This window comes from Microtus pennsylvanicus, chromosome 2, assembly GCF_037038515.1.
Source record: "Microtus pennsylvanicus isolate mMicPen1 chromosome 2, mMicPen1.hap1, whole genome shotgun sequence".
Classification (NCBI taxonomy): Eukaryota; Metazoa; Chordata; class Mammalia; order Rodentia; family Cricetidae; genus Microtus; species Microtus pennsylvanicus.
The window spans coordinates 21,773,168-21,797,754 of record NC_134580.1 but is presented as its reverse complement, the minus strand read 5'-3'; the positions used below and the strand labels follow the sequence as shown (position 1 = coordinate 21,797,754).

General features: G+C 42.8%; 2 protein-coding genes across 18 annotated transcripts in view; one reads left to right on the top strand and one right to left on the bottom strand.

The window, feature by feature from the left end:
* The window catches only part of Prickle1 (prickle planar cell polarity protein 1), a 92,590-nt gene extending 85,381 nt beyond the window's left edge, over window positions 1–7,209 (top strand). For all 5 annotated transcript variants that reach the window (XM_075960435.1, XM_075960438.1, XM_075960436.1 and 2 more), the window contains exons 6-8: window positions 1,025–1,211; window positions 2,450–3,313; window positions 4,999–7,209. In XM_075960435.1, coding sequence (XP_075816550.1) covers window positions 1,025–1,211; window positions 2,450–3,313; window positions 4,999–5,855 — 1,908 coding nt within the window. In that variant the 3' untranslated portion in view covers window positions 5,856–7,209. The remainder of the gene's footprint in view (window positions 1–1,024; window positions 1,212–2,449; window positions 3,314–4,998) is intronic.
* A 4,240-nt stretch (window positions 7,210–11,449) lies between these two features.
* The window catches only part of Pphln1 (periphilin 1), an 85,571-nt gene continuing 72,433 nt past the window's right edge, over window positions 11,450–24,587 (bottom strand). For all 13 annotated transcript variants that reach the window (XM_075960428.1, XM_075960432.1, XM_075960424.1 and 10 more), the window contains one exon: window positions 11,450–13,976. In XM_075960428.1, the coding sequence (XP_075816543.1) occupies window positions 13,782–13,976 (195 nt within the window). In that variant the 3' untranslated portion in view covers window positions 11,450–13,781. The remainder of the gene's footprint in view (window positions 13,977–24,587) is intronic.

The following is a 24,587-nucleotide window of genomic DNA, read 5'->3' as shown; positions in this document are numbered from 1 at the left end:
CAGAGCGAGTTCTAGAACAGCCACGGCTACCCAGAGAAACCCTGCCCCCCCAAACTAAATAAACAAAGTTATACACTCTTCCAGCCAACACAAAGCAGACACGTAGGAAAGAAGGATGACTTTTTGAAGTTATCGATGATCTGATGAGGATTTAACTTAACGAGAAATTAGATGTAGAAAGTTAGAGCAATTAAAGAACTTACTAGAACAGGTTGACCCTCCAAATCAAAGACCCCCTTCAAATTGAAGCTAATGTTTTCTTTTTCTACTTTGTAAAGGTTCAGAGGTTTACAGTGTAAGGCTTTGGATGCAAACAGGCAAACAAACAAGGACAAATTGGGCCTGGACATTCCCTTGACCAGGAAGAGCTGTGTTTCAGTTGACACTGTCCTGACTTCCAGTAGCTCACATTGGCCCTTCTCATTCTCCACCCCGTCACTCAGCTTTGTCCCGCAAACTCAACTGGTCTCTTATTGCTAAGTTCCAGGAGCAAGAGCTTTTCCATGCTGGGTTTGGTGGCCTCTGGGTACCCTGTGGGTGTGTCAACCTTCTGTTCCACCCCTTCTTACTCCGCATGCCATTTCTTCTGCTGGGAGCTTTTTCTCCATTTTCTGCAGCTAGCTGCCTCACTGCCTGCATTTTCTTCTCCTCTCCTCTCTCCTGGGTCTTGTCCAGGCCGCTGTACTTGGCCACCATGTACCCCAAGATGCCAGGGTCATACAGGTGGGCAGACATGAGGTCTGTGCCTTTTTCCACTGCTAGGGCACGGCTATTTTATAACACCTCACACACACACTCCTCACCAGATGACCTAGAGGGCTAGGGCTGCCACAAAGGACACCTCCAACAAGAATGTCACCACCAAATGAACCCCTAAGACAGGACCTGCTGCAGGGCGTTTGAGCTCAGGTTTGAGAGCCAATGTCGGCTGTGTCGCGTGGAGGCTTGTCTTGGACATATGCTAATTTGTTTGTTTGTTTGCATACTGACCTTCCATTCTGCGGTTCTGTGTTTCTTTTTAAAGATAATCTTCGCTGATGAGTGCACCGAAGCCGAGGGTCGCCACTGGCACATGAAACACTTCTGCTGCCTAGAATGTGAGACGGTCCTGGGGGGGCAGAGGTACATCATGAAGGATGGCCGCCCCTTCTGCTGCGGCTGCTTCGAGTCTCTCTACGCGGAGTACTGTGAAACCTGTGGGGAGCATATTGGTAAGTGTGGCTGCCGCCACCTCCTGTCTGCCCTGTCACAGCCGCAGCCGTCGGTGATTATCCACCGTCTTGCTCCTTTGTTAACGTTGGTGAAAATTGAGGTATAATTTACATGTATCGGAGCACACGGCACGTCAGTGATTGTCAGATGAATAGGCTGTTCTGATTGTTCATAGCAGCGAACACTGAGCTGATTCTAGGCACGCTCAGGTAAAGTTCCCATGGGCCTCTGGGGATTTTCCTTTTTCTGGTAGGGTTAGGGGGTAACACCCGGGACCTTGTATATACTAGGAAAGCCCTGGTCACACCATTTTTTTCTCAGTCTATTAACACATCTGTTTCATGTATTTTGGGGTTAAAGCCTTTCATTGAAAATACACTGGCAGCAGCCAGCTCTCAGCCAGCAGCATGTGGTTCACAGTTAAAGCCGATGGAATACTTGTATCTGCATGTGTGTAGAAGCACAAGACAGTGGTTCAACTACATGCCTCAAACATGTTCAACAGCAAAACAAAGCACAGAAATGTAAACATCATGACACTAAACATGTGAAGCTCAGGATACTTGACTATAGCACAGTAAATGAATCCAAAGGGTCCCTTTGTATGGCCTCAGTGGGGAACATGTGTTGGTCAATTTGAATCTTTTTTAATTAATTAATATATAATATATAATAAATTAATATACAAATGTTATATATATATATAATTTATTATATATACACTTGCCAGGAGAGGGCACCAGATCTCATTACAGATGGTTGTGAGCCACCATGTGGTTGCTGGGAATTGAACTCAGGACCTCTGGAAGAGCAGTCAGTGCTCTTAACCTCTGAGCCATCTCTCCAGCCTTTCAATTTAAATCTTAATGGATCTGCATATCTGTTGATGACCCTGTTTTGTCTATCAATGCTGGGATTACAAATAATCCCTTGAACAGATAACTTGACAAATACATTATCTACAGATAGGGACGGTGAACAGTACATGTAACCCACACCTGACAAGATCAAGGCAACATCAAGCCAGATATGTAGTGCACATCTGGAGTCCTAACACAGAGGCTAAGGCAGGAAGGGGCAAGAACTCAGAGCCAACCCCGGGTTCACAGCTGACCTGGACCACGTAGTGAGATGTTTCCCTTAAAACAAAGCCCAGAGCGTTCCCATCACCCACAGGTTCCCTCCTGTCCACACCTCTCCCCAGCACCTAAGTGTTTTCCTGTCTCTTTTAACACAGGTGTGGACCATGCACAGATGACCTATGACGGGCAACATTGGCATGCCACAGAGGCCTGCTTTTCCTGCGCCCAGTGTAAGGCCTCTCTGCTGGGATGCCCCTTCCTTCCAAAGCAAGGTCAGATTTATTGCTCCAAGACCTGCAGCCTAGGCGAAGACATGCATGCCTCCGACTCTTCCGACTCTGCATTCCAGTCTGCCCGATCCAGGGACTCGAGGAGAAGTGTGAGGATGGGCAGAAGCAGTCGCTCCGCAGACCAGTGCAGACAGTCTCTGCTCCTCTCCCCCGCTCTGAACTACAAGTTCCCCGGTCTTAACGGCAATGCTGATGACACCCTATCTCGGAAGCTGGACGACTTGAGTCTCTCCCGGCAGGGAGCAGGCTTTGCTAATGAGGAGTTCTGGAAAGCCAGAGTCGATCAGGAAGCCTCCGAAGACCCTGAAGAATGGGCCGAACATGAGGATTACATGACACAGCTCCTCCTCAAATTCGGGGATAAAAGCCTCTTCCAGCAGCAGCCCGGTGAGGTGGAGATTAGAGCCAGTGAGCACTGGATGCCTGACAACATGGTCAAAAGCAAACCTGAGGTGAAGCCAAATCACCAGGGCCTGGTCAGTAAGAAGTACCAGTCTGATATGTATTGGGCACAGTCCCAGGACGGGCTAGGTGACTCTGCCTATGGCAGTCATCCTGGCCCTGCCAGCAGCCGCAGGCTGCAAGAGCTGGATCTGGACCACGGTGCTGCCGGGTATAACCATGACCAAAGCCAGTGGTATGAAGACTCCCTGGAGTGTCTATCTGACTTGAAGCCAGAACAAAGTGTCCGGGATTCTATGGATTCTTTGGCGTTGTCCAATATCACAGGTATGTCACCCGGGGATTGGGGGGTGTTTGAAAAAGCAGGCGCTGAAAGGTTTATTAACAAGTTACCACCAAGTACCAGTAGGTGGCGTCGTATTTAAAACTCTGGAGGAACAAAGGTGTTTCATTTAAATGCCACAGGATGTTAGGCGGGTGTGTCTATGAGGTGAGTACTCAGTGTGATATCCTGAACAGAGAGCCCTTTGATGGGAGGAAACAGATTTGGATATGAACATCTTTGCCTGGGTCAGGGGTTAGAGATTCTGTGTTTAGATTATACTATATAACATGCTCAGGCTACTTTTACTGTCTTAAAATTCATAAATTTTTAACTGTTAAAAAAAAATCCTTGGATTGCTCTGTGGGTTGAGATAGCTCAAAAAAAATCTAAGGGTTTTTTTTTCCTCATTATAAAATTATGCTTTAGTATTTCCGAGGCAAATTCTTATTATTTATCCCATGCTTTATGTTAAAATGACCCTGAGTTGTATAAAGTAGATATTATTAATTTTAAATAGGAGTAAACGAATTGTTTGACAGTTGAGTGGCTGATGTTACCCAGGATTTGAAGATAAGACTGGTAGAAAAAAGGAAGAAAAAAAAACCAGCATGGTATATGAATTTCCTGTGGATGTTTGCTTAGGACACAAAAACACTATGCTCCCTGCACCTAGTTCACAAACTAGTAACAGCCCGTCCTTTATAGCGTTATAACATAGCCAGGAAAAGGACCGAGTGCTCTCCGCTGCCAGTGGTCTGTGCAGAACGGTGAGACACTGCTCCCTTCTGGTTCCTGGCCTGTCACACGGGTCCTCTTGTAAGGAGAGCGGAGGAAGCATGGCAGGTGAGACTGTCTGCCAGACCCTGTACCGGCCAGGTTAACGTGCCGCCCTTACTGGGTATAACTGCGTGAAAAGCAGCGGCTGGATGGAGGTGAAGCTCAGAAGTACAGGAAACACTTTGTGTGTGCAAGGCCGTTGGTTTAACCCCCCACAGTGCTGAAAACTAAAAAGTCAAATGCTAGAGACTGACAGTCCTTGGGAATAAACAAGCTATCTTTCCAAAGTAGGGAGTTAGCATCTTACAGGAGCTGATCAGGGGCCCATACCAGTCTCTCACTGTCCTAGATTCATAGAAACTTGAGTAAGTCATATCATCACCAAGATCATTGCTCTTGGTTTAGGAATAAGAGCAATCTGGAAGTGATGCATTTTTTTTTTAAGACTGGAGTGGGATAACTGACAGAGGGCACAGGCCTGGGGCTGGCAAACCTTGCTCTCAACAGCTCAGTTTATGGCTAGTTTCTGCCACAGGGAGAAGCAGCCCCGGACAACCTAAATACAGCTGTGTTCTGGTGTGACTGCACACAGCAGGCTGCTGTCCCCAGTCTAAGATGAAGACAACTGCCCACTCCGAAGGGGCTGACTGACATTCAAAGGGGGTGGCTCTCGGAGCTTCCGTCTGTGCTGCCTGTGGCACGTGCTAGAACAATCTTTAGGTTCCCTGGTGGCATTAACAAAGTTCATACTTCTCAGTTGGTAAACATTACACATTGGCTTCCCCAAGTGTGCTTGAATCAGATGATTCAATAGGGAGTTTTCTTGTAGATGCTTTTCTGTACCACATTTAAGGGTTGTGCGGATGTTGGGACTTGTGAGAATCACGTCATGTTTTGGGCTCTGTTGCAGGAGCATCAGTGGACGGAGAAAGCAAGCCCAGGCCGTCACTATACTCTCTGCAGAACTTTGAGGAGGTGGAGGCCGAGGACTGTGAAAAAATGAGCAACATGGGCACTCTGAACTCCTCCATGCTGCACAGGAGTGCGGAGTCCTTAAAGAGTCTGAATTCAGAGTTATGTCCGGAAAAAATCATGCCTGAGGAAAAGCCAGTCCACCTGCCGGTGCTCAGAAGATCCAAGTCTCAGTCCAGACCTCAGCAGGTCAAGTTCTCGGATGACGTCATTGACAACGGGAGCTATGACGTCGAAATCCGGCAGCCTCCAATGAGTGAAAGGACTCGGAGACGCGTGTATCACTTTGAAGAAAGGGGATCCAGGCCTCACCACCATCGCCACCGGAGAAGCAGGAAGTCGCGGTCCGACAACGCCCTGAACCTGGTCACGGAAAGGAAGTACTCTCCCAAGGACAGACTTCGTCTGTACACGCCGGATAACTATGAGAAATTCATACAGAACAAAGGCGCCCGGGAGCTTCAAGCGTACCTGCAGAATGCCGATCTCTACGGCCAGTATGCCCATGCCACGTCCGATTACGCCCTGCAGAACCCGGGAATGAACAGGTTCCTGGGCCTCTATGGGGACGACGATGACTCCTGGGGTTCGTCCTCCACGTCCTCCTCCGACTCCGAAGAAGAAGGCTATTTTCTCGGACAACCGATCCCTCAGCCGCGGCCGCAGAGATTCACCTACTACACAGATGACCTTTCTAGTCCTACGTCTGCACTGCCCACTCCACAGTTTAGTCAGAGGACAACTAAATCCAAGAAGAAAAAGGGACACAAGGGCAAAAACTGTATTATTTCTTAACCAAGTAGACCCCGAGATGATCTGTTTAAAAGTTAGCCATTTAACCCGGACTTGGACCTTTTCTTCACTATAGGAGAGTCGCTGAAATAGTGTAAAGTGCTTCCTTGGCCTATGTAAATGAGAGCCTACTGCTGTTTACAGTCAGATTAACACACAGAGAGGAGTGGCCTCCTCCAGGTGCCCTTCCTGGGTGGCGCCAGATTAAAACACTGTCTTGTGCCAGTGGCAGGTAAATTACAACTGCCTTGGTCTCCAGTCCACAAAGAGAACACTCCGGAAACTGCCACCAGGTGATTGGACAGAGTGTTCGTTTTAGAAGCCGGATAGCCACCTTTGTGAGCAGTAGTACTTGTCCTTAACTCAGTCAGGTTGGCTCAGGTCCTGAGTGGTGTCGTGTTGTGAGGCATGCATGTCACCATGACGACCTAGCTAACCACCACGTGTCCCATTGCGTGAGGAGAACTTGTTCCCCTTCAGCCCTTATTAGCCAGGTAAACATATTGTATTACTTCCAGCTCCAGATCGAAAGGCCTTGCTATTTATATGTAGTATTTCATAGACCTTAAAGTGTATTCCTAATTTAACGGTGCAAATATTAATGTATATACTGTACAGTTCAGATTTTAAAGCTGATATTTTTATATCCCTGAATTGCAAGATGTTTGTTACACTGCCGTGCTAGATTCATTAGGGAACCGGAAACAGCATTTATGGGTGAGATGGTTGCTTGTATTTTAGTCAGGGTTTATAAGTTTAGACAGTCAATTTATATTGCTTAGTGACGGAAAGTTGGTTTGTTTGGTTTTTTTTTTCAATATTATAAAAGGCTCTGTATGCATGGTGGGGCTATGTACATAGTTGTTACTGGGGCCCTGTTACTCTTACACGTGTTATTTATGGGTCAAGCTTTGTAAACTGTATAAATGTAAAAACAAGCCCCACACGTACCTCTGGAGTATATGGTGAAACCAAGGAGAAGCTGTTGGGTGTTCTTCCCTGGGCAGGGGGAGGTCTCTCAGCGGTGATAACGTTCGTATTTTTGTGACAGTCTGGAGACTTACTATGTAAAGAGAGGTTATTTCTCCTGCCCTTCCCTCCCAGCTGGTCGTTGGCCTTTAAAAGTAACTTTGAAAAACCGAGTTTCCAGTTGCAGTAGGAACGAGCCAGAGCACTTCAAATTCACAAGGCTCTGGTTCAACGGGAAACCATGTTGGATTTGAACTAATGAGCGGGTAGTTTGGGCTGTGCTGTTCTTGCATTCACATCTCAGTCCTAACTAAAGGTCCCGGTGTCATCCTGGGCCTTTCAGGGAGGTGTTTAATAAAGGCTTAATAAATGACAGCTACCGTTCTGAGTATGAATCTTCTATTTTGTTCCAGTGTTCACTTTTTCCCATAATCCTCCTACCGCTAACAGATCTTTGTTGAACCCCAGACTTGAGGAACAGAAACTGTTATTTATCAAGAGCAAAGAAAGGCTGTCTGGCCTTGAAAAGACCAGATATGAACCCAGTAGGTAAACCTATGGTCCAAGAATTCCTCCCCCTCCCAGACATGGCCAGACATGAATCCAGTAGGTAAACCTACTGTCCAGGGACCCCGCCATGATTCCATCCCTAAAGAGGGCAAGGCTAGGAAGAGTCCCCTCAGCAAAGCTGCAGCAGGAAAAGAGCCCTTTTTTTCTGTAGCTCCATCAGCATTGCCTAGGTCTTGCACACTTCGAGAACATGTCAGTACGGAAATGAAGATTATTCATGGCAGAAATCCTTCAGACAGGATCAAACACCAAAGCTTATTCCCACTCCTTATCTCCAGAAGTAGACTATTTATCCAGTCTCAGTCCACACTTCTGATATTCCAAACACAAGTATCTCTTCAAAATACTAGTTGGGCCAGGCGGCTTTTAATCCCAGCACTTGGGAGGCAGAGGTAGGTGGATCTCAGTGAGTTTGAGGCCAGCCTGGGCTACAGAGCGAGTTCTAGGACACATTCCAAAGCTACACAGAGGAACCCTGTCTCAAAAACAAAGACAAAAAAATAAAAATAAAAAAACTCTAGTTGAGGCTGGGGTAATAGCGACACAGTGTGCTCACGCATAAGGCTCTGGGGCTGATTTCTAACAGAGTGGTGGAGAGCTCGACCCTCTAACTTGCTTTTCACTTTCCAGGACTGCATAGACATCTCACCTCACTTCTCCGATAGCTGTTTAATGTCCTATTGGGTGATACACTAGAATTTCCTCTATACACCGAGCAACAACATTCCTGGGGACGAGCCGACATATATGAAGGTGTTGGATTCCCGCAGTTTTCCTCCAGCAGTCCTCCCGGTTCACACACTATATGAGCAGATGCACCGACAGCGTTCTTGGTGTTGAAGAACGTGAGCTGCTTCAGTGTAGAAATATTCTGTTAGAAACGGCACTGAGCAGCCGTCCTCAGGCCAGCGCAGGTGTGCACCGAAGAGAGACACTGCCCTGCACACTCAAGTGCAGTCAATCTCAAGGGATTATTCTTGCTAGTGATCTGGCAGCAATCAGTTTCCATTTCCATACGTAATTATATAGATTGCCAAAACGTAAGGAAACAGATCTCTACGGACAATAATCATGGAAACTTTGGGCTTCAGAATCTGTTCAGCACTGAGATTACTGAAGGAGAAAGAGAGGTAATCGCTGCATAGTCCTATAAAGAACTGAACTGCAGTAAAGGCCTGAACAGGCCTCGTTACAAAGAATATAATGTATTCTGGTCGATCACTGAATTCCAAAGTTTGGCTCGAGCATACCACACAGAACTGCTTCTAATCAGACAGTGGAGAGGCAGATAGTCAGACCCTTATGGTCCTCACTAGAGCCGGTCTTTACAGTGACATCTTTGTATCTGCTGTTCCTGTCATGATCTAATTCCTCAGGGAAGTCAGGTCACCTGCTGTCCCTCCCAGTAGATGGCGAGCATGTGACAAGAGCTGGAGTGTGCCCCCAAGACTGTTAGAGCTGCCCTGGGGAGGAGCCAGTGTTGTCAGGTTCAAAGTATTTCAAGACAGGCTAGGCGTGGGCTTCTGTAAAATCCTCAGGTTTTAAACACTTAAGAACGAAATGTTTCTGAAGACTATCCATCAAGATGAACCTGTCATCTCAATTCCCAACTTCAGTCATAAAGTCAGGAGCCTCAAGCAGGTTAGAGTTCTCTAATGAAGGCCCAACACTAATACTGTTTATAGAAACATTATTGTGAGTCTTTAGAAACTAATTACAAAATCCTTTATCTGTCTGTGCTTGTCACAGCTCATCCCCACCTCCCCACCCATCTCCATGTCTGTTAGGAAGTGGTTGAAGGCTATGAGGAATTGATGCACTTTGGCAGTAACAGTAGTTCACGTAACTTCAAATTTTACTCTTAAGCAAAGCAGCACACTTGATGCAACACTCTTCACGTTCGACTCTAACCTATCTTCCTCCTGCAGAAGGGAGACATATTTATTCTTCAATTATGTCTGTAGTTGACAGGGCTGGAGATGAGGCTCAGTGAACTGTTCTACCAGAGGACCAGAGTCTGGACCCCAGGACCCACAATGGGTGGATTAAAATGTATTATCTCTAGCTCCAGGGGATCTGACGGGGACTTTGTGGACAAACACATGTCTACATACACACAGACACAAACACATAAATCTTAAAAAAAAAAGTAGTTGGGACAGACTCCTGCAGATTAACGAGAAAATGTAAGTATGTTAACATGTGCAGTGCTCAGTGCTGAGGAGAAAAAAAGCAACTCAAAGCAGCAGGGGATGATTGTACCTTAAGTAACATGTCAACAAAGAAAACATTGCAGAGAAATGCTAAAAGAAAGGCAATACCAAACTTGAAATGTGAAAAAGGTTGAAAATAACTTGTATGAAGACATACCACATATTTGGACAAAAGCTGATAGCTAGAGAAGTCACAGGCCCTAGTGGGAAACTATAGTTGCTGCTTTGTAAAATGAACAGGATATTCCCATCAAATATTCTTCTAAATGATATGTAAATGCCCACAGATTCGTGCCAGGCAGGTTTGGGCAGAGGCTTTTTGCAGTGGGCAGCAGTAACTGGAGATATTCAAAGTCATGAGATCAAACATAGCAAAGTTGAGAGTATCACAGACCAGAGAATAGGAAGATGGGGTGGAGGCCTGCCATATCATCAGACTATCGAATTCTCAGGGCCTACGACCGCCCTCGCAGACCCACATGAGATTGGGCATACCAACCTTTTGTCATGGAGTGGGAAGGGGCTCACAGGGTCTCTGAAGATTAATAGGTAGTTTAATGGTTGCAGGAGTTTTTCCTTACTGGTACTGTAATTTAGTAAAGGTATCCATGCTCCTACATATAAATTCTTATCTATGCTTCTGTAAGATACTCAGGCCTCACTCCACAAAAACAAAACAAAACAAAAAACCCACACACTGGAAAGACTAGTTGAGAAAAGGATAAAAGTAGGACAATAGGGGGTAATGAGAGAAATACAAGTAACACAACATATATAATTTATGGAAAAAAATGTGCTGCAGCAGACACCTCCCAAGCAGAAAGGAAAAGGGTAGAGAGGGTAGGTTTGAAAGACTTTCTGTTCTTTGTGGGACCAGGTCACCAAACACTTTCCTCAGAGGTCAGGAGAAGGGTTCAGTAGGTTCAATGACCTGATGTCCTCAGCAGGGCAGACATTTTCCCTTCAGATTTTCCCCTGTGCTTGCACACACACAGGCAGACTCTGACACTGTCACTCTTCAGCTTGTTTCTTCCACACTCTTCAGTGTGCACACGTCACGTCTTACCATCAATTTCACTGACTGAGACACACCTAGAGGGTTACTGGAAAAGCACACTTCTGGATGTCTATGAAACTTTCTAGAGAGTGACTTTGAGGAGGAAAACATACCCTCACTGTGGTGTCTAGAGGCTCAGGAGGAATAGGCCCGCAGGTGTAGACAGCCCCACCCCTACCCTGTGCTTTCTGGTTGCCATGGGGTGAGCAACGTGGCTGTGTTCCAAGTCCCCATCCACCCACTGTGAAGTCGTGCCTCACCATAGATGCAGAACCAGTGGAACCCAGTGGACTCACACCTGAAATTCATGCTATAGCCCCACCCCCATCCTGTTTCTCTGGGGTATTTGTCACAGCAGTGAAAACTGATATGGCCATATAGGCACATACCAGCCTTTCTCTATTGCATTTCTTCTTTCTGAACTTCTAATACTTCCCCGTCAGAATAAATCCTATTTCTCCAAGATGCAGAGGTTACGTTTCATTCAAATGTGGACACGCCTTTAGGTTGACAACATCCCCAACATCCTCAGCTGTGCAGAAAACCAGAGTGACAGCTCAGATGGAGGACTTCCAACCTCGCAGGTCTCTGGAAATCAGATTCGCAGTTATATAATTTCGAGTATTACTCGGGTAAGCACCATCAGTACTGCTCCAGTGGCTGTCTCAGTTTTCCTCTTCTGGCCAGCAGCTGAGGTCGAGAGAACGGTAAAGAGAAGATGCAGCAGGGAACACAACCTTATACTTTAGTCATACATGAGCGAGGGAATTTGAGAAAAGACAAGTTGATCACTTAGAATTGTTGCTTTATTTTGGATTTTTAAAATTCACAAAAGCTTTGCAGCATCTGTTCCCCCCCCGTGTTGATCCTCAAGGCTTTATGGTAAGACAATGGGAATGTTTGTTACCGCACAAATTAAGTATACCTAAACAATGGATAATTTACAAACATCTCTAACCAAAAACATTTTACAAAATATATATTCTAGTACACATAAGAATTTATGTGCCTTAAAATGAGACTTCAAAAGGCATAGTAAAAAAATAAAAACATGTAACACTGACAATGCTACAAACCTACAGAATAATGCTGACGGCAAGCTAAAAATAGCTTCAAATGCTGAATGTAATTTGAGGGAAGATTATTGGTTGGACCTACATTTAAATAGTACTATTAGTAAGATTCTCTTTTTTAATGAATTTCTACCAAATGAACAATTCATTTGCCTTGGTAGCTGCTCAAATTTTATAGTTCTGCTTGTCAACGTCTTGATTAAAAGAGCTGAAAATGAGTGGGAGGAGAAAGGAAACCAGCATCAATGTCTCTGTCTCTCTCAAGTGACCGGCAGTGCAGCCACTGCTTGTAAAAGGTACGTGTAGAATCTCAATGCCAAAAATAGCTCCAAGTGCTCTCACTTAGGAAACGTAAAAGGAAATAAATGTCCTCAATTAGATTTTAAATTTCCCAAATGGTAAAATACATATCTTCACAATCCATTGTAAGGCTCATTAAAATTACTCATACTGTTATTTCTACTTCTAATATACTCTGCATGTACTTTGGGGTATCTCTGTAGATAACAGCAATAGAGGCCACTAAGAGTAATGGCAAGTATGGTGGCTGACACCTGCAATCTGAACGCTCAGGAAAATTGAGGCAGGAAAACCACCAGAGGTAAAGGCCATAGCAGGAAAGTTTGAAGCCAGCCTAGAATACATAGTAAGACCCTGTCTCAAAAAAAAGGGGGGGGGGGTAAGGGGACCTGAGCATGATGGCACACATATTTATTTAATCCTAGCATGAAGGAGGCAGAGGCAGGAGAATATCTGTGAGTTTGAAGCCACCCTGGTCTACACAGAGGTTTTCAGGAGGCTAGCTAGGGCTATACTGTAAAATCCTGACTTAAAAAAAAAAAAGTAGATAATGAAATTGGGCAGTAATTAAAATCATAATTTTTTAAAGGTACCTAATGTCACAAATTATGTATTTTGGCTCAATGCTATGCTGGAAGGGACCAGGAAGTGAGCAGAATGGAATGTCCTAATTGTCTCTTCACTTATTCACTGGCTAATCACAAGTGAGGGGAGCTGCTGGCTTCGCTTTTTTCTGCCTCATAACACCTGGGAAGGGGGGAACTCTCTAAGTTTATAGAACTGAGATCTCAGAAATTAAGAGAAATCTGCTAAAATCGCAAGCATAAGCTCCTATTTGGTAAAGAATGGGTCTAAGACAAAAATCCAGGTTCTTGTACAGTCTAATTATTATAGTCACCAGCAGAAGGATTTCTGCGAAATCTCAATTTAAAATGCATCTTGCATCTCAGATTACCCCCCATCAGTCTTATCTATTGTTCAGAGAGACCGGTCAGACGTCTCACTTCACAGAAGACACACTGAGTTCACTGACTTGAGAAGAAGGCTTTGTTCTAAGGTATCCTTCAGATTTAAGTGCTTCTTTCCTATACTAAATAAGAATTATTCTCAAAGCAAATACTGTAAGATAAAAAAGTTCTTATTCCTTAAGACAGCTTATGTGGACATCACCAAAAGTTACAAAGCTGAAGAAAAGCAAGCAGCAAGTCAAACAACTCCAAATGCTAACAGTGCCTATGAGATGCAAGCTGGAATGACCTCTAAATACAAATTATAATCCTGAAACCAACACACTGGGAAGACTACTGAACATGACTTAAGTACAGAGAGCTGTTCTTCAGAACTGCTTTGTCAAACATTAAATAATTAACTGAGCCAGGCAGTGGTAGTGCACACTTTTAAATCTCAGCACTCGGGAGGCAGAGACAGGAGATCTCTCTGGTCTACAGAGCAAGTTCCAGGACAGGCTCCAAAGCTACAGAGAAACCCTGTCTTAAAAAAACAAAAACAAAAAACTGAACACTATTTTTGGGAGTTGTACGAAGACAGATTAGAAGATTCTACACATAGGGAAAACATTCTGGTTAAGATGCCTTAAAAGTTATTGTAGACATTTATTTGATACTAGAAACATGGTCAGCTATCATAAAGTATTTCTCTTCATCACAAAATAGTAAGGATTTAAACCATCCAAGGGGAAAAACTCTAGAAGCTTTAAAAAATGTTTTTGACCTGGGCACTAATTCTTCTAAAAAGCGTCTCCAAAATCTTGAGTAGAATTATCATACTCAGTAATGAAATGTTTGAGTTCTTCGACACATCGTTCACCTATTTCATGTAAGTTCTGTCTCAATGCAAACTGTATAGATTTTTCTAATGAAGGATCTTTTTCAATCAGCATTTTCACCACCATCCCGAATGTTTCACAGTCTTGTCGGTAAACCTAGAATGGTAAAATACATTTTGGTTAGTATTTCTTCAATCAATTAATCAATCAATTAATTAATTAAACACTTGGCTGGCTGAGCTGGCAGATACAAGGGAGAAACAGTAACATGGCTGAAGCTCACAACACAAGCACAGCCACTGCTGGAACCTGTCCTGGATTACCTGTTCACAACAGAATAAGGACACACACAGAGTAGAAGCACGGCGGGCATCTGGAGCAAGGCAGCGTACCTACAGTGTGCCGGGCAAGAGGACAAAGGAGGTAAGAGAAAAGCAGCGCAAATCACTCATCACACCTTTAATCCCAGCAGAAGCAGTGGGATCTAAATTGGAGGCCAGTCAGCCTACATAGCCAATTCTTTGCCAGCTCGGGCTTCCTGGTGAAACCCTGCCTCAAAAAAGGGGGGGAGGGGGATGAAAGGAAAAAGTTTCTACACTTCAGATTCTTTGAATCACAATCAATTGAGAAATTCAAAATTGTTTAGAATAGAAGAAAAAGTTGTAAGGACAAAGATTTTATCTGAGGTCAAAGACTTTATTATACATATTTAACCAAAGCCACCAACACAGGGCTAACATCAAAACAACAGATTATGCGTATACAGATGTGTATACTACATCCATAAACACGTAAACATGTGTGGCATATTTTTATTTTAAAATATGTAATTATCACTGGCAATTAGATAGCTACTGTCTAATAAATGTATGTATCCTCTATAGGAAATGTCATTTCCTTAATTTTTGTGAACGCAAAATATTTTTTTTTCAAATTTCTATACTCCTTTTTATACTCCAAAGTTCATGTACTTAAGGAAAAATCCTTAAGCCTTTGTAATATGTACGTGAATGATCTGATTAGCTGGGTGGTGGTACACATCTTGAATCCCAGCACCCAGGAGGCAGAGGTAGGCGGAGCTCTGAGTTTGAGGTTAGCCTGGTCTACAGAGTACATTCCAGGACAGCCAGGGAAACACAGAGAAACTGTTTCAAAAAAAAAAAAAACAAGAAAGATCTGATTGAAAAGACCTATTTTATATGTTTCTGTTTGTTCAAGACAGGGTTTCTTAGTAGTTCTGGAACTCAGTCTGTAGACCAGGTTGGCCCCGAGAGATCAACATGTCTCTGCCTCATTTTCGTTTTCTCTTTCTTCTTTTTGTTCCTTGGGCTTCTCTGTTTAACAGTTTTGGCTGTCTTGGAACTTGCTTTGGAGGACAGATAGATCTCAAACTCAAAGAGATCCACCTGCCTCTGCCTCCTGAGTACTGGGATTAAATGTGTGCACCACCTGCACCTTGTTACATTTTATTTTTCTAATGTACAGTAACATACCACCATTCTTTGAAAACTGATTTTATTGAGATACAGATGGGCTTTACCACACAGTTTTTGTTTGTTTAAGTGGTTATGTATGCACACTAAGTATGGAGGTCAGGACAGCTTTTGTGGAGTTGGTTCTTTTCTCCCACCTTTACATGGGTTCACAGAACTGAATTCAGGGCGTCAGGCTGTGGGGCCAGCATTCCTACCCATTGAGCCACTGTGCCAGCTAGTCACTACTAATTGTGGGGACTACGACTTTGAAACCTCTGCAACATGTTTTTGCTTTAAAAATCGCTATTTAGGGACTCAAATTGAATGTAGTCTGCTAAATTTTATTAAATTCCTTACCATGATACTGAAACTAACTAAAAAAGGCAGGCGTGGTAGTGTGGCTCACAAAAACTGAAGCAGTATGATCATGCTATCAGTTTTAGGCCAACTTGAGCCACATAATAGGTTCAAGGCCAGTCTGAGACACACAGCAAAACCTGTGTGTCAAAACCAAGGCAATGAAAGGGAGGGAGGGAGGTAGGGAGGGAGGGAGGGAGGGAGGGAAGGAAGGAAGGAAGGAAGGAAGGAAGGAAGGAAGGAAGGAAGGAAGGAAGGAAGGAAGGAAGGAAAGAAAGAAAGAAGGGCAAGAAAAAGGGGAAAGTAAAGAGAAGGGAAAGGATTTACTAAGTCCAAGGAAATTGAAAAGCCTTTCATAAATGACACAAGAGAATACATAAAACTTGTATCTGGGTAAAGGAGCTTGCTAGCAAGCCTAAGGACCTGAGTCTGCGCCCACATGGTAGGAAAATAAACCCCTCTGACCTCCATGAATGCGCGCACACACACACCCCTCCTAGTGTTCTTGTTAACAATAAAATAACACATACATATTTTCTAAGATGATAACGTCTGTTTATAACCTATCAAGTTCAACTCAACTATTTATTCCAGTTTATCCTGAGGCTTCCTGGAAATGGAAGTGTGTGACTGTCTTATAAACCAACCAGAAACAGGGTACTATTCACATATCACATGTGATGTTGAGGCAGCAGGCACACTACAACTGATCTCACAGCACATGATCAAGTCAAGTACAGCACTGTGGGAAGGAGAGTCGCCATGCTTACACAACAGCACTCAGCACCGCACCAACCACGGGCCTCAGCAGACTGCTCTGTGGGTGGTCTACATTCTACTGGCTTTAAAAAAAATAACAGATGAAGATAATGCTACACTGAACTAACCTATGAAGTCTTTAATGTCAATCTGCTTCCTACTTAGACCCCATTACAGAACACAATTGTGCCACATATCTGAGTATGGAAAAAGCATCCTAAAATTTGAACACTGAAACCATGACCTCCTGTCATAAGATACAAGCATTTTTGTTTAGTATGTGTTTTTATTAAGTCCTTTTTGAATTAGTCACTAGAATAAAAAAATGTTTGTGCATTTTTTTTTGGACAGAAATAACAAAAGCTATTGAAAGTAACAATTCTGTACTTGGAACTTTTTTTAAAGACTGTTTAAAATGCCCTAGTTGGACATCAGAAAGGAAATAGTTTTAGTTAAAGGAAGACCTCACCCTATAACATTTTATAAACATAACTTGAAACTGTCAGGAACCTATTTCCGAAATCTGTTCCACAGGGAATCCAATCCCAGGCAGGAAGGGTGTAGCTCTCTGAAGCAGAGCTTGTTTGCTTATGGTCCCTAGATGGAAGTGCATCAATAACATGCAGTCTGATAGCTAGAGGCCACACAGGAAGACTGCTGCCGCTGCTGTTGTTGTGCTTGGGTCTCATCAGAGTAGAAAGCAAGGTAGTGTGCGGGTGCGGCTCACACACACTGTACAGACAGCTAATCCGTCAGTGGAATGTTTCCCAGCCCTTTATCATAATGACTAGTGTTAACAACCAAATTCTCACACCGAACTTCTAGGAATAAACTTTGGTCATTAATTATGCTTTCAGATAAAATGCAAAGGTTTTCAGTTGACTATAAGGGATATCTTGGCAAAGCAAATCCAATGGCAAATTTGCTCTATTAAAATTGCTTGTCGGGCTGGACCAGTCACAGAGTTGGTAGAGTGCTTGTTGAGCACGCACAATCAACAGGACTGCAGCGGACAAACACAGCAGCTTGTTAGGATGTGAAACTCACCTAAAGAACACTACTTTTACTCTCTGTTCCATGCGGGGGGGGGGGGGAGCGGTGATGACGACACAAAATTAAGGCAAGATAAGGTGTGATTAGCACATGTGTGTATGGGGGCATGACTGCTGTATTATCCAACAGGATTATTTCCTCTGCTGTTGCTACCTCATCATTTCATAGGATTTCCTTTACCCAAAATCAGTTGCTTAAAATACTCTGTGTCCTGCTTCAAGAGGGTCACATCCTCATGACAAAGGTAACGGGGGATGATTAAAATTCAGCAGAGTTAGTTGAGCAGGGAAGTCAGAAAAATAGTTCCAAGTGTTGGCTTCTTAAGTTAGGAGTCAACAGAAGGCAGTTGAGGCAAGCAAGTATCAGCTCTGGTGTCAGACAAGTTGTTTGTTTCCTTATAAAACTAAGGATGGAACCCAGGTTCTTACCTGTGTTCAGCACAGTGGTCTACCTACCACTGACTTAAATATCCAGCATAGTAACACAATTACACATAATACATAGCTCAAAGTCAAGGGAAATGCTAAAATAATCCGAATTAAATGAAAATGTCATAATTTACAAAGGGCAACAAAAATTGCATTTAGAGAAAAATGAAAGAACTCTTAGAAGACGCAAAACTAGCAGTTTATGACACTAGGAAAAATGAAATTCAAAGTAACTGTAAGTAAAAACTACAATAGAAACATAGAATTAAAAACAGGGCAGGGGAGATGGCTTAGAGAATAAGACATTGTTACCTAAGTACAAGCAGGAAGGTCTGAATCCAGACTCCACCCCAGCACCATTGAGGCAGAGACAGGAGGATCCCTGAGGCTTGCAGACCAGCCGGTGTAGCTCAATTACTGAGCTCCAGGTAAAGTAAGGAACCCCAACAGATATTCAGTGATTAAGAGTATTTACTACACCTAAGTTGAAGAGCTCACAAGCACCTGTAGCTGCAGCTCCAGGGGATTCTGGCCTTTGCAGGTACCTGGACTCATAAGCACATACCCCCACCACCCACATATAAGCAATACAAATAATTATTCAAAACACTTTTAAAGAAATAAGTGGAGAGTGACCGAGGAAGATAACGCAACACTGAGTTCTTGTTTCTGTATGTATGCATGCACACATATAAGGGAAGGGAAGCAGTGTAACAAAAGCTGGTTTGGGTTTCACTGTTTAAATAGTATCTCATTTAGCATAGGCTAAAGCAGTTAAGAATGACCTTGAAATGACCCCACCCCCCACCCCGCCTCCACCTCCTGAGTCTGAGACTACAAGCACTTTTCCTGTGGTGCTGAAGCAAGGAACCTAGGCCTAAGCACGCTAGGCAGGCACACTAACAAGTTAGCTACACATTCCCAAAACTGGCTCTTTGGAAAGACAATATAATCGCTAACTTTACATAACCACAGCAACCACCTTCGGAAAGAAGACAGAAATTACTTGACTTCAAGGACAGTCACTAGAAAATAAAGGGTAGTATAAACTCTTGTCCCACTAATTAGACAAAAGAGACCATTTCAATAAAAGACATCATGTGCTAGAGCTCTTAAGAGACAGGATGCTCTGAACAAGCCACACCCACCTCCAGGAACTCAGATGCAGACAGTAACAGTGCAGGTGTTCCACTGGGAAACCTACCAGCACCGAGATGCAGGCTGTGGAGTTCAGTTAACAATACAAGTCACACTGGGTCGCCAGCCACACCAAGGCCACTGCTAAGGAAGGAGAGGGGCACCTTCAGGAAGAAAGGTTGTTTTCAAATTTCTACAAAGACAGAACTACTTAAAGATTCGAGTAATTTAGAAGAATCAATATCAATTAAAATTTTTGTTAATTTCTGGGCATGGTTTTCAGTATCTGTGACTGACTGCAATTTCAAAGATTAAATGAGACAACACAGAGCATTCACAACAGTGACTTCCATTAATCAACAACAAAGACATTTATTCTATATCAGAAAGTGATGAACTGAGGAGAGGCGGTATTGTGTTTTGTATTTCAGACTGCTGATCACACTGGATTCTTAGGAGCAGAGGGAGATAAATGCTACTGCGGGACCCACTTCTCCTTTGCATTCGGTCTAGCATTAGGGTGAGCCTTTCACCTCAATAACCTAAGTAGAAAGTCTCTTCTAGGCAGGCCTAGAAATCTACCTCTAAGATTACACAGTGAGACCATGTTTCAGAGATAGAACAGAACAACAAATGGAAGCAGCATAGATGTGGCAATGTGAAGTGATGGCCAAATGATTTTGCGTGTTTATGCCAGTGGAATAATGTCTCACTTGACACAGACACACACAGTCAGAAGCTGACAACGAGCCTGGATTTGGAGAAATGAAAGAACACATACCAGGGTCATCAGCAACAATGAAGAAAATAAATTCTTTCCACTCCCACAAACAGAAGTTAAAATGTTGAATGAATAGCAAAAGCATGCTTTAAAAGAATACAAAGGGGCCAAAAAGAAAAGTGTGGAATTTAAACACATCAATATTAGTCATGGAATAAACAATAAAGAATGTAATGGCAAGAAAAAAAACAACAGCACTAATGCTAAGGGGTTGTATATTAAGAAGACCGTCTATCAAATGCTGCCCAAAAATCAAAGAAACTAACAGCCAAAGTATGTTGACTGAAATGGCAAAACATAAGAACAGTTTATTGGGATTGGCAGCAGTTAAAAAACCATACTGCTCAGTACCATACAGAGACCATGTATAGCTGTACATTTGTATGTGTACTAATGAAATAACATGAAAGCTAACATTTGTCACATTTCAAATACTACTACACTGGCCAGTGTATGTGTGAAACACCTCCAGTCCTGCAGAAAGTCCAGAGGACACAAGAGCACAGACCAAGTGCAGTAGATGAGTGTTGACCTGGTCTAACACTAAAGCTGGAAATAAAAAAGTTTATCACTTTTAAAGAAGTGAAGAGAAACCCTGTCTTGAAAAACCAAAATAAATGAGTAAATAAATAAATTAAAAGAGCCAGGCATTGGTGGCGCAAGCCTTTAATCCCAGCACTTGGGAGGTAGAGGCAGGCGGATCTCTGTGAGTTTGAGACCAGCCTGGTCCACAAGAGCGAGTTCCAGGACAGCCACAGCTGTTACACAGAGAAACTCTGTCTTGAAAAACCAAAATAAATAAATAAAATAAAAGAGAAAACATAAAAATGTATGTTAAGAAAGGAACTCCAACCAGGGCATAGACATTCACAATAGCCAACATGTTGATGAGATTGGTAAACAGCGACAGCACACAGATGTTAGTACCTCAGACATGTGCAAACATCTAATCTGGGTATACAGAAATGCAAGGCACCAAAACTATAGTAGCCTATGCTGCTCCTAGCACTGTATTAACAGAAACAGATGTAGTATCTTAGTTAGGGTTCTATTGTTGCAACAAAACCCCATGACTGTTGGGGAGGAAAGGGTTTTATTCAGTTCATACTTCCACACTGCTGTTTATTACTGATGGAAGTCATAACTGGAACTCAAATAGAGTAGGATCCTTGAGGCAGGAGCTGATGCAAAAGCCATGAAAGGTTACTGCTTACTGGCTCACTTTCCCTAGCTTTCTCAGCCTGCTTTCTTATAGAACCCAGGAACACGAGCCCAGGGATGGCACCACCAATCATTGATCACTAATTGGTACCAATGATCACTAATTGATAGGCTACTCCTTGAGACATTTTCTCAACTAAGACTCCTTCCTCTCTTCTGATGACTCTAGCTTGTGTCAAGTTGACATACTAAATCAGCCAAAACATAGAGGTTGCTAAGAAATACATTCTGAAACATAGATCTCAACTATTAAGAATAATCAAATTCTAGCACATAGCCTACTACTTAGGAACACACACACACACACATTACAATTAAGCTGCATGGACCAGTGTGTAGCTGGTGGTGGCCTAGCATGTACAAAGAAAGCCCTGGCCTCCAGCTCCAGCACCACAGTGTAAACAACAAACACTAAAACAGTTTAGAAAAGATAAAGGTTTATCTGTGGAGCTTTTATATTTCATATAAAGAAGATAGTCAGATATTAAACTCTACACCATGATATGCATATTGATGAGTTCAGGACCTGAAGTGCACTGAAAAATGCAACATAATGAGACATGCATTAAAACTAAATGAACTATTGAAGGACTGGAGGGAATATATATTCAGGGTCTACATCCACAGCGATAAACTCATATGTACAAACGTCATTCCTCTTTAAACAGTGTTTTACATTGAATTATGTACTGCCAATACATATATATGGAAGGCAGGAAGCGGGGGAGAGATCATGTTGGTAGCAAGTAGAGATCAAAAAAGCACTGAGACACTGTTAACGTAAAGGCAGTTTGGAAAACCAAACAGCATAATATGTTTAAGGAGTACTGACTCTTAGAATCTTCTCAAGTTTGGAAGTGACACTACTGATAGACTAAAATCAAAATGGATTTGAAATGAACAGCAACAGCAATGTTTACATTTAAAAAACATAACAAAATACTAAAAAAATTACTTCCAGGGCTGGAGATGCAGCTCAGTTGGTGGTTTTGGTCTAGCATACACAATGCCCTGGCACAGTGCTGGAGACTGGTAATGCACACATCCTCCTGTTGCTATCAGCACTGCAGGGTTACAGATGTGCACCAGCACATGCGGCTTTTCTATGGAGTCTGAGGACTCGGGCTAGTGCTTATGCCTGCAGAGCTAGCTCACTAGCCCAAAAGCCTCTGTGAAGACACATTATCTACAGTCAAGGATTTTAGGTAGAATCTAGAGGAAAAGAAAATGAATGTATTTGCTATAACTATTTGTATGTAAGTAAGAATTGCTGAATATCACTCACTATTTCTGCTTAAAACGTGAGGGCAGATGATGATACAATCGAATAGCTCTTTGCCTCATGTATTTTCACTATGTAGCACATTCTATTTAAAAAGATTTTTATCAAAGTTGAGCTACTGGTGTAAACACTTTTTTGCTTTGTTTTGTTTTTGTTTAGCAAAATCACCAGGACTAGTAAAATAAATAAATTTGGAATAGAAAAACAGGGAAAATCAAGACTGAAACCTTTTGTTTGGACTAGTGTCATTGAATATTTGACTGGTTCAAATAAAATAAGGGTCAAAGGTTTCCCACCTTATCATCATGTGAGCCAAAAGGAATGGCAGACAGTCATTTCCTCTTTAACTTTCCTCTCACTGAATTGCCATGTGCTCGTATAGATGGAACAGACACAGAGATTTTTCATATAAACACATTCTGGAAAAATGTATTAAGCTATTCTCATGTCCAAGATTATTTCCAGGATTATATGATAATAAAATATCAACTTTCAAATAATGTGGCTCCACCATTTGAGCTCAGTGGATTCATACTGTGATATTTAAAAGTCCAGAAGTTATTAGTTATAACCAGGATTTATTTCTTGAATAAAAACCAGTCACCTGTAAGTTAACTGGTAAATTAGGCTCCTGTCTTAAAAAGGAGCATTGACACATTTTCAGAGGTACCGAGCCCACTGGTGAAAATGGACTCTGTTACACATCCTGAACGCTGCTGGCTCTGTGTCTGCAGTCACAGTATGAACAGGACCTAAGCAATACAACACCGTCCATTAACAATGGACAGAAAGAATATGCTTTAAGAACATAAATATAAAGATGATTACTGTATCTTTTGAACAAACCAAGACCAAAACAAGTGTGGAGACGGTACCATTCAGGATGGCACTATGTAAAAACAAACAGGATTGCATGATACCAAATGGAGCAATGGTTTAAAGGAACTGTTCCAGTCCCGCTCTGGGATGCTCCTCTCCAGGGAGTCCAGCCAGCTCAGCTGTGTTCCCGTGCCCTCTTTATTCTTGGCAAACAGTTGCCATTCAAAGCTCTGTACCCGTGCTGTTACTGAATAAATTCTGACACAAATGTGTGTACCTATCTTTCTAAAAGCATGTTCATGTCTATCATACATACTGCAATTGGAGCTCTTTTGGCGAACAAAACACGAATGTTCAGTTGGGAAAAAATGTGGCTCAGTGTTTAAGAAAAGCAAATGATCAGAGTTCCCAACACCCACATCAGGCAGCTTACAACTGTGTGTAACTCTAGCTCCAAAGGAATCTGATGCCGCTGGTCTCCTGGGGATCCTGAACACTACAAACACATACACATTAAAACATATACATAATAAAATAAAAACCATAAAAAACACATATATATATAAATGCATTATAAAATAATTAAAATAGGTTCATTGATAGAGAAACCACTTACATTGGTTGGGCACATAAGTAAATATTTTAGTCAAAAAGTGAGAAACCAAAAAGAAAAATTCTAGACAGAAAGTTGCATCAGACAACGCCTCCCAAAGGTAATGAAAACATGGTCTTCTTTAGAAAATTAACACCAACAAAACCCACATTATAGTATTATTGTCATTGTCATAATCATCATCACCACCACTACTATCATTACTGTGTGTATGATGGGGACGAGTGTGTGCCCCTGTTGGCATCAGAAAACAACTCTGTGGAGTCAGGTCTCTATGTCCACCATCACATGGGTTCTGAGTGATATCTTATTAATAAAGAAACTGCCTAGACCCATTTGATAGGCCAACCCTTAGGTAGGCGGAGTAAACAGAACAGAATGCTGGGAGAAAGAAGCTGAGTCAAGGAGTCGCCATGATTCTCCCACTCCAGACAGACGCAGGTTAAGATCTTTCCTGGTAAGCCAGCTCGTGGAGCTACACAGATTATTAGAAATGGGTTAGATTGATATGTAAGAGCTAGCCAATAAGAAACTGGAACTAATGGGTCAAGCAGTGTTTAAAAGAATACAGTTTCTGTGTAATTATTTCGGGTAAAGCTAGCCGTGCGGGCGGCCGGGTGCCGGGAACGCAGCCTCGCCGCTCATAATACAAGTGAGGACTAGCAATCTCCAGAGTTTGCTTTCTATTTTTAGTAAGTTGGAAGGGATTCCAAGAACTACTCTAACAGTTCCAAGCCTGAATGCTGGGGAACAGCACACACACATCCAGCACTCCACACGACCAGGAAAACTAAGTCCCAAGGCATTTCCAAACACTACCCTTTGTTCGAGAATTCTAAATT